General features: G+C 38.3%; 1 protein-coding gene across 1 annotated transcript in view; it reads right to left on the bottom strand.

The window, feature by feature from the left end:
• LOC140951630 (cation-independent mannose-6-phosphate receptor-like) overlaps positions 1-10,000 on the bottom strand; it is a 63,170-nt gene that overhangs the window by 47,895 nt on the left and 5,275 nt on the right. The window contains exons 3-9 of the mRNA XM_073400929.1: positions 9,176-9,347; positions 8,443-8,729; positions 6,613-6,883; positions 4,177-4,896; positions 3,356-3,519; positions 933-1,244; positions 271-478 (exon numbers count right to left, since the gene is read on the bottom strand). Coding sequence (XP_073257030.1) covers positions 271-478; positions 933-1,244; positions 3,356-3,519; positions 4,177-4,896; positions 6,613-6,883; positions 8,443-8,729; positions 9,176-9,347 — 2,134 coding nt within the window. The remainder of the gene's footprint in view (positions 1-270; positions 479-932; positions 1,245-3,355; positions 3,520-4,176; positions 4,897-6,612; positions 6,884-8,442; positions 8,730-9,175; positions 9,348-10,000) is intronic.

Here is a 10,000-nt window from a genome sequence, read left to right on the forward strand (position 1 = left end):
ACATTTCTTTCCTGTTTTTTGCACGACTACGATTGAAATGCCTAATTTTGCATTTCATGGAGGACGTAAGCAAGCAACGACGAAATTTTATTTCTCTTTCTGAGCTTGGCTATGGTCCTTTGAAATTTAGCTTCAGGAGGGTTCGCCTACATTTTACAAAGTAAGTGGGTAGGAATAATCGCTATTAAGACGGTAGGAACACAAATTCACTTTTTAAGCGACGTTCTCGTTGCCGTCGAGCCGTTGGATCTCAAAGTCCCTATTACTTACCTAAATTCACAAAGCTACCATCCTGCTTCACTAGGCAGACTGAAGCAGTACCACTGCATTTGGAAATGGTAGGAGAAAGATTCAACATGCGACAAACATTGATGTAAAACGTTCCACCATCCCCGTCAGCGTGCCAGTTATCTATTGTCTTAACCAAGCTTGTCAAGTCATATTGATCTGAACCGGATCTGGCAATACACTCTGCGATCTGCAAATCAAGAAATTAAATCCTATTACCATAACTGATCTATAAGCCCCCTGGGGGCAGTTATTAAGTTCAAGCACGTTTGAAGGGGGCTTAATAAAGATGGGGGCTTACTTAATTTAGCGAAGATGATACCCTATTTACTAGAATAATCGCCGCGTTGCTTATTAAATTTTCCACTCCTCCAATGCGACGCTTTTTCGAGGGCGACGATCATTTGAGGAGAGGCGTTTACTTGAAAGTTGGACGCAACAAAGAATTGTAGTAACTACAGTATTACTATTTTCATTGTTAAACTAACAGTGACAGTCCTTTGATTTTGATTATACATGTATCAGGGCCGCGGCGCTTATTCGGAAGGGGCGCATAATAAATTTTTTTGTCCCAGATGCGGCAAGAAAAAAAATACGGGAAGTCTTTTCCCCAAGCACCTCTTCAGTAAATTTTACTCACTGACCTTGGTGAGGCAGGCGTACTTTGTGAACCACTTAAAGTTATAAACACAGTGATCCTCTTTCTCATATTCTGGAACTCCAATTCCATTGTCAACTGCCGACCTATTACAGAGGAATGTAATGTGCGTGGTACGATTGACGCCATTGTGACAAGGCTCTCCATTTCTATAGGTGAGATTCAACATTCCATCATAGTAGAACAGTATGCCGTTAGGTTTACCCAGGTTCTTGTGAAACGTGGGTTCTCCTCGTTTTATCTGACATGCCCCAATGTTGCCACCAGGACAAAAGGTCTGGTTACTTCCACCACAAATCTGGATGGTCAACAAAGAGTGGAGAAAATTAAAGGGGCTACAGTAAAATCCCGCGTATAAGAACCTAGATTTTAAGAGCCTGTTAGGCTAAGATTGTCCATTTAGACCCTAGTCTGCTACACAACCGTTTTTAGTGTCGTCACGCAACGCTCCTCCCCGAAGGAGCGTTGCGTGACGGCTGTGTAGCAGACTATTTAGACCCATTTTACATAAGAACCTGCTTTAGCCTACAATTTTGAAACAGGTTCTGATTTTAACCCTTTAAACCCTAACATCAAAAGTTGAATTCTCGTTTGTTCCCCCTATTCATTTCCCACAGAAGTAGTGGGGAGAAGTTGATAAAATATCAAGCAAATTCATCTTGTGTGATCATGTCCGTAATTCTTATGACCACTTTGTTTTACAAAGCATTGATATTACAAGGAGAAATTTGATGCTGATCACTCTTAGGGCTTAAAGGGTTAAGAAATTCAGTCAAACACTAAATACACAAATTCAATAGAACAAGCTCTTCCAGTGAGTAAAATGAAGATAAGACACAGTACCATGTTATTTTTGTTCTGTTTAACTTCCATAGCTTTGTGTAAACTTCATAAATGGTTTTAACATGCTTGGATTAAAGGGCTATTTAAATAACAACTATTATGCATGCAATACCAAAAATAGGCCCAAAATAGGCCCCAAACACCTTATTTATTTTTACAAATAAGAACCTCTTCAAGAACCTGAGCAGCCTAATTTTCCAGTTGGCGCCATTTTCATAAGAACCTTCTTATCCTAGCTTGGTAAAACATTGGTTCTTATATACGGGTTTTTACTGTATGTCACAAGGATATTGTTGTTTTAGGTCATTTCTGATGTAAAGTCATTGCTTGATGCCTTTGCCTGCACCCAAATTGTTCCTGCAGATTTTTGAATCTTGAAGATATCAAGCAAATTTCGTCGGGAAGCACAAACCATAATAACTTTTTGGTGATTTTTGTAGGCATACAGGTAGCATTAAAACTTGGTCTGGTATCCAGCCTTTTTGTTTCTGTGAGTGTTTGCTTTACTGCAGTACTTTCGATGGCGGCGCCATCGAAACCTCTAAAGAACAGCTGACAAAATAATGATGTCCAAAAATTAGTTGCGCAAAAGGCGTCTGTATTCTTGTAAGAGGGTCTCAATGGGGTGGTGGCTTTTACGGTTATCGGCTAAAATGTAGGCTCTTTTACGGCTATCGGTTAATTTTTTTCAGTTACGGTTAACAGAAAAAGTTAAAAATTAACTTCTTTTGTTTCAAAAAGTTGAATATTAATTAAACTGTCTTTTTTGTATCTTTAAATCAAAATAAAGGTCTTCGGATCATCTCAGGATGAAACAAGCTATTCTTTTGAAAAATTTTAACGTTTGATAGATCATACTTTTTATAAAGTATTTCACTTCGAATATTATTTTACACATAGAAATGTCAATAGTCAAATTAAAAATAATCTTTGTGAAAAAGCAAAAGCGGACACGCAAACGCCCAACTCAAGGCCGGGGCGCGACATTGCCCTGTACCCAGCTAGACCACATGAGAAAATAATCTAAGTCCCCTTAATGAGATGTATATTCACCAATAGAACCATTGGAATAGGGTGCTTTTCCATTGGTACCAATCGTACGATTGGTACCAATGGACCATTGGAGTTGCCCTGTACCCAGCCAGACCACATCAGAAAATAATCGTACCATTGGTACCAATGGAGACCCTTCTTATCACCACTAACACCAATGGAGTCTATTTGTGAGTATTGGACAACCCTCGCGCAGGAGGCCCAGCCTAGGTCTTGGTCTGCACCTAAAACACGTTTCGCCTAACGTGCGTACGGAGTCACACTAGCCTGGAAATAAAAAACGCAACCATAAGTGAGTTTAGTACCGGCTTGAAAGTAGCAAATCTAGGGAACAGTTTTTTTTACGGTTAACTCTTTTTTACTCTATTTACGGCTAACGGTTAAAATTTTTCAATTTTTACGGCTATCGACTAAATTTTTGGCCGTTTTACGCCTATCGGTTAACCCCATTGAGACCCTCTTGTAAACGATTGAAAACGGCGAGTTCAAGAAATTGAACAGTGAAAACCTCACCTTCAACTGATAGCTGTACACTGACATATTAGCTTGTAGAAGGTAAGAATCATTCTTTCCCCACTTATGTTCAGCCAGAGGAGTTAGGTCAAACGCATACCCAGCATCTGTATCTTGAACCTTGCAGTTGGTTCCTCGTTTTACACCCAAAGAACATGCTGCAGCTAAAAACCATTTGTTTAATCGTTAAACTTAACAAAAAATGGCCTCTCTAGACTGCACCATTAGATTCCAAGGTAAGGGTCTGTGGTAGAGACAGCTTTTTGATCTTTTATTTTTATTTTTTTTTTTTTGAGGGGTGGAACGGTCCTAACTAACATTTATAGTACGTCAATAAAACAAAAACTAAAAATTCCAAAAAAATATGTTAACAAGAGAAAGTGAGTTACTCAATTATAGGTGCAGTGAGTAAAACAGTTTGTATATCGCTTGATTTTAAAGAACAGTTGTGGAGAAGGAACTTGATCAGTAATTGGCTTTCCCTACCCAAAACCTTGAGTGAAAATTATGTGCAACTTACACCCCTGAACGAGACGATTTAAAAGTCCTCATTCCTTTTAAATGGGGGTGGCCCTCCCAGGGAAGAAAACTGTTGGCCGTTTGTCAGCCGATTGTTGGTCGTCTGTCGGCCAAATGTGGGTCGTCTGTTGGCTGATTGTCGACCGTCTGTCGGCCGGCTTTTGCTGGAAAGTCTGTCAACGGACGGCCGACAGACTTTTAGGGAAGCCGTTCTTCGATTTTTTCCGCCTTTTCTTGACAATTGCAGCTCTCTTAAACTATGACACTTACAACTAACAAATCTTAAGAAATTTAATGTTTACCTGTTTCCCACATGAACTCATAATGACAGTTGTCTTCGGAATGACTGACAAGAACAGGAGCGCTTGCTAAATCTCCAGGTTGACAAATAAACGTTATCGTTGAATTTCTTAGAATGCTCTTCCCTAAATTGTCCTTCTTACATTTACTGCCTTGTGTATAAACCAGCTTGATGGAGTTGTCTTGGTTCAAAGTTGGTGGGTCTGTGTATCTTCCCAGGCTTACCACTGTGCCCTTTTCAATCATACATACAGCAGCAGTTCTGTCGCACTGCTGTGTTTCATCTCTAAAATTAAGACCACCACAGACATTCAGGAATATTTTCCTATCCGAGCTGCTAGTCTCACCATCCAGACCAACCCAATTTGACTGATTGTTCATGCGAACAAGTTCCGACAAATCAAAGCGCAAACCGTTTCGGCCCTCCACTCGGCATTGTGTTCCAGTCCGACGACTTGGTGCACAAGCATATTTTGTCCTCCATTCAAAATAATAGAAGCAGTAGTCTTCGGCAGTAAAAACAGGCTGTCCTTTATCGACATGATAATCACATATAAACATAATGATGGTCGTTCTGTTAAGTTTATTATGGCACTGATCGCCATGTTCGTAGGTTAAGGTTAAATGCCTATCTGCAAAGCGCAGTGTTTGCTTGAATATATCTCCCAGTGAATATCTTTTTGCTCCATCCAGCTTTTCCTGACAAACTGTAGAGTTCGTTCCTGCAGAATCATGCAAAAGAAGGGTAAGTACCGATGAGAAACCCAACTGCCAAAGGCAAGAAAAATTAGGAAAACCATATCAAGAGGTAACCAAGGCAACCTGGCATCAGAAATAGTAGGCAATCCCAAGTCACACTGAGGTGACTCAGTGGAAGAGCCACTTAGACTCATGCTCCAAACATCAAAAACAGTTGGAGGTCACAGGCGGGAAAAAACACCGCTGACAAAGACAGAAAAAAAAAAAGATCAAAAAGAAGAGGCAAGCCAGCGAAAAAATAAGTGACAGCACACACTTGGAATAGAAATTCAAGACTCACAGCCAATCGCCAATTTTACTGTCAGTATTACTTACTCTACCATTTTGATAGAGAATCAGATTCAACATCAGTTACTTTCCATACAGCAGTTCATTATTTTATACTACTAGAGGAAAAATTTCTGCAATTTCATTGGCTTAGAGCAGTGGTATTTCAGCCTAATTTGAAATACCTACATGCGAAAATTACAAACCTTTTGTGGGTAGTAGTATAAACAAATAATAGCATGATCTGTACGTGATATTAGGCATAAATACCAAGAGTGATATTTCAAAATTGTCTCAAATTTCACTGGCCAAACGGCTCGTGAAATTACGTATAACAATTTCGAAATATCACTCTTGGTATTTTATGCCAAATATCACTACAAATCATGCTATTACCTATACAAACTTTGAATTTTAAAATCAGTTTATTTAAAATACCATTACGAGTCAAACCCCTGATTTCCGTAATAAGTTAAAGAGATTTGCAATCAATATAGTCTGGGGGCAAAAAATGAGCGTGTTCAAATCAGAGGTGCTGCATGATTCGCGTCATACGGATAATCGTCTAAATGTGAAAGCGAAAACGGGACAGTTTTAATTTTGAACAAATAACCCATTTTATCCGTCTGTTTATCAGTCAATTTTGATGTGTGAGAGTGAAAACAGCCAGTTACTTACAATGTACTTGAAGCACAAAGAAGTCATACTTCAATATGACTGTTCCAGTGAAAAATAGTGTTTACTAATTCTCAAGGAAATAACAAAAATAGTTTCAAAACTCAAAATTTGTTTGATTTTGATCCACCCTATCCAACTAAATTTCACCATTCTTGGCAAAAGTACTAATTTTGAGTGGTTAGCAAGGTTCAGTTATTTTAATCATAATCAGTGATGTTCATACAAATACTAATGGTGAGTTCTGCGCCTCATCCTGTGAAAAATTATGAGTCCCCGTCCAGAACCAATGAGTCCCAGTTTAAAAAAATGAGTTCAAAATTGAAAATGCTTGGATCTTTATGTCACCAGACAGTAAGTCTGAAGACAGACACCAAAACTCTGTATTACAGTTCACTGAATTTAAAATGTAGTCGTTCTATTTGAAAGCACAGCAAAGGCTAAAAGAAAAATGCATTGTTTAACAACAGCTATAATAACTGCCACGGAAATTACACGAATGGGATATTTCTACAAATACACATGTTCATATCAACTGATCGATCTTTGCATCCTACGGGACGCATGCCATGAATTATTTTGAGTATTGGGGATTTTTATGCGGAGAGACACAGGACGCAGAGGTAACAAAATCACTGCATAATTATTTTAAATTTAACTTCCACCCATCCCCTACTCTGCTTTGAAGATGAGGTTAATACTTGACAAACTTTTTCAACAAGGGAAAGAAAACAAACCTCTGTCTCCACAAGGAAATCCAAGAGGTTTACAAACATTCATGTAAATAATGTAATGAGTCTTCTTTCCTTTCTCCACAACATTGTAGCCAAGCTTGTAGTTTTCAAGGCTGTCAGCTGAAAGTTTTGTCAAGTCAAAGTTGACAAACTTATTGACCAACGTACAGTTATTTGTAGACATAATCTTGGCCTCAGGGCAGGCAAATTCAGTTTCCCACAACACCTCAAACCTGCAGTCACCTGCTGCAGTTAAAACTGGACCTTTATCAGCCTGAAAGCAAGTTCAACTTGTTAGCAAAAGGATCAAATTGGACACACCTACACAAATTCAGTGCAAATTTAGGGTGAGTTTCTTTCGGCAAATCCGAAAACAGATTTTTGATCCTAGATTTGCCAGATTTCACGTTCGTTTGAAAGAAATGCAAAAATAAAAATTGGATCAATAACCTTGGAAACTGTTTTGCAAATGCATCCAATGTGATGACCTCTTACAAAAATTAACGATGGGTTTTCTACTATTTGACAATGCAGTCCTACCACTAATGAACGATATAAACAGAGAAAGAAGTGTACAAAAGATGAAAATTACCTAGAGTTTGGTTTTCCTCAATACATACATAGACACATTTCAAAGCCACTTTCATACATCAAGACAAGCAGTTGAGTGAAATGTACACGTAATTATATTGAGGAATACACAAGCCATAAGCCCTCTTATCCAAAGCCCAAATCAGCTTCTGTAGCATGAAGCACTTTAGAGTATTGTTACAGAAAATAATGTCCCCTCCCCTCTGGATGGGATGAGGGATGCTAGGCAGGGTCACACCAAGCAAGATCTGGATGTCGTCAGAAACATTAATACCCCTGGTTGAAAACAGACATAATGGAGCAAAGTTCCTCACAGTGTATCTAAGAAAGGGGCACAATGGCAAGACTTGATTTTGGACCCACAGATCTGAAGTTCTTATATAAAGCGATTATCACTAGAACACCTCACTTCCACAGTAGAATATGGAAATGACATCAAAATGTTCAAAACTCAAGTGGAACTACTGTATGAGGCAATGGAGTTTCATTGAAACTCATCCACAAGAGATAGTGAAAAACAAAATGAGCAATTGTCCGGGGGGGGGAGGTGGGTGGCATTTTTCCAAGGTGCTTGAACACTGGATTTAACTTCACTGTGTATGTTACAGGTCAAAATTAAATTCAGGTTAACATTTTTTACCTAGGTTGATTCTCAATTTACTTTGTCTCCTAGCCCTAATTATTCATTGAATTAGAGCTAGGAGACAAAGAAAATTGAGAAAAATTTAACCTGATTACAGGGTTCATACATAAAAACTTGCAACCATTTTTAAGGACTTTTCAAGGACCACATTCGATTTTCAAGTACCACCTACTGGGAATGTAATTTCACAGATTGAACAAAAATGCACATTTCCAGTCCATTCTCAGAGGACTTAAAAGGCTTGAGCTGTTTGCTCCACAACTTCTCTACATTTTTCAGTTCACTTTTCTTAAACTGATAGTTAATTCTTGCATAAAACAAAAAAAGCCTTATGTAAATCACCATTAACTTCTCTGAGCTATGATTTATGTTCTGTTCTGGACAACCAAAAAGCCTTAAAAACACTTTTTAGGCCACTACATTCAAAGTTGAAGAAAAGTCAAGGACTTTTTCAAGACTGTGCAAGCCCTACTGAATTTAATTTTGACCTGTAACATGTACTGTACACTATAGGCCTCTACGCACCTTAAAGTTTCCTTCAATGATCCATAAGTATGTCCACAAATAACCTTACGTAGACCTTATTACTGTAAGCTTACCATTTCTCCAGGACACCTGAAAGTTATTGTCGTCACTGGATTGCCAACACAGCCACTTACTTTCCGGGTTGTGTTATAAACAAGAACAATGTCATTGTTTGAAAGGAAAGAAAGTTTGCTAGCAAAGCTTATGCTTCCAATATCTTCTTGATTGGAAAGCTTTTTGTCAACTCTACACATTGAACTGTTTGGCGGGCAGCCTTCTGTTTCGTCAATAGCAGTTATCCCTCTACAAACGTTGATGAAAAAGTCAAAGTCTGTAATTGAAGAAGCAACCTCATAACCACCTGTAAAATACATGCAGCAAACATATGTTAGAACAAAATGCAAAAAAAATGAGCTACATGTACATGTAGTACAGTTCTAACTGAAAATTAATTCTTTCCAAAAATATTGTAATAGAGTGAAAATGATTGTAAATCTTGGCACTCCACAATACACTGTTCAAGATGTGACTTTATACAGAAACAAACAGGGCCTAACAGCCCCCCCCAAAAAAAATTTTTTTGGAGACCACCCCCTCCCCCCCATCTCCTAACTTATTGTATGGATAGGAAGTTTTGTTGTTTGTAATTTTAGGTATTTGGAAATGCAGTTGAGATACTATTTATTGTGTAAGACTCCAAATAAAAAACATGTATGTATGTACATGAACATAATTATGACCAAGCCCCCAACCCCCCCCCCCCCCCCCCCCCCTTTATCTAAAGGTTTGGATCTGCCACTGCGGTACCTTTTAGCTTTATCAAAGGTGTAAGATCCCTCCGTTTGTTGTCATTACCATATAAAGAACAAGGCATCTCTGGTGCTGTAGGAGGTTGTTTGCAAGCTTCATTTGTTACAAATTCAAACACTGCAACACATTCTTCATCACCAACTGAAATATCCACAAACTGAGGTGATCCCTAAATTACAAATATGAGAATAAGTTTTATGTATTATGAAGGAAACAGTAACTGCCCAAAAGCCTTTCATGATTTCCACACTCCTTGGTTAACCCTTTTAGTGCCAATAGTGACCAAGATCAATTTTTTCCTAACAATATCCATACACTGTCAAGAGATAAATTATGAGAATTAATAAAGTGATCACCCAAGAAAAAGATGCCTTGATCTTTTATCAAATTCTCTCAACTCATTCTGTAAGGAAATGTATGGAGATCAGTTTGGAGAATTTGTATGTGGATACTGGGGCTTAAAGGGTTAACAAAGTTCACTAAAACTACAGTCAAACCTCCACTAACAGTCGGCTCTTCACAACAGCCACTTTATTTCGTACTGGTGGACAAAAAATCAATACATTAGGGCCATTTACGCGAGGAACAATAAGACGCGTCCCCCATAAGACGCATCTTAAATAAGATGTAAACTTTCCGTATAAACGGCACATTTCATCTAAAATAAGACGTGACTTTGCTAAGACATGTCTTATTTTAGAACAGCCCTTAACACCAGTTCTTAGATAAGACGTGTCTTAGTTAAGACAAGAAAAACTTTGTATAAATGACCCTCGTCTTATTTAAGACGAGCTTTATGTAGGACGCATCTTATTTTTCCTC

Source organism: Porites lutea, chromosome 1 (genome assembly GCF_958299795.1).
Source record: "Porites lutea chromosome 1, jaPorLute2.1, whole genome shotgun sequence".
Lineage (NCBI taxonomy): Eukaryota > Metazoa > Cnidaria > Anthozoa > Scleractinia > Poritidae > Porites > Porites lutea.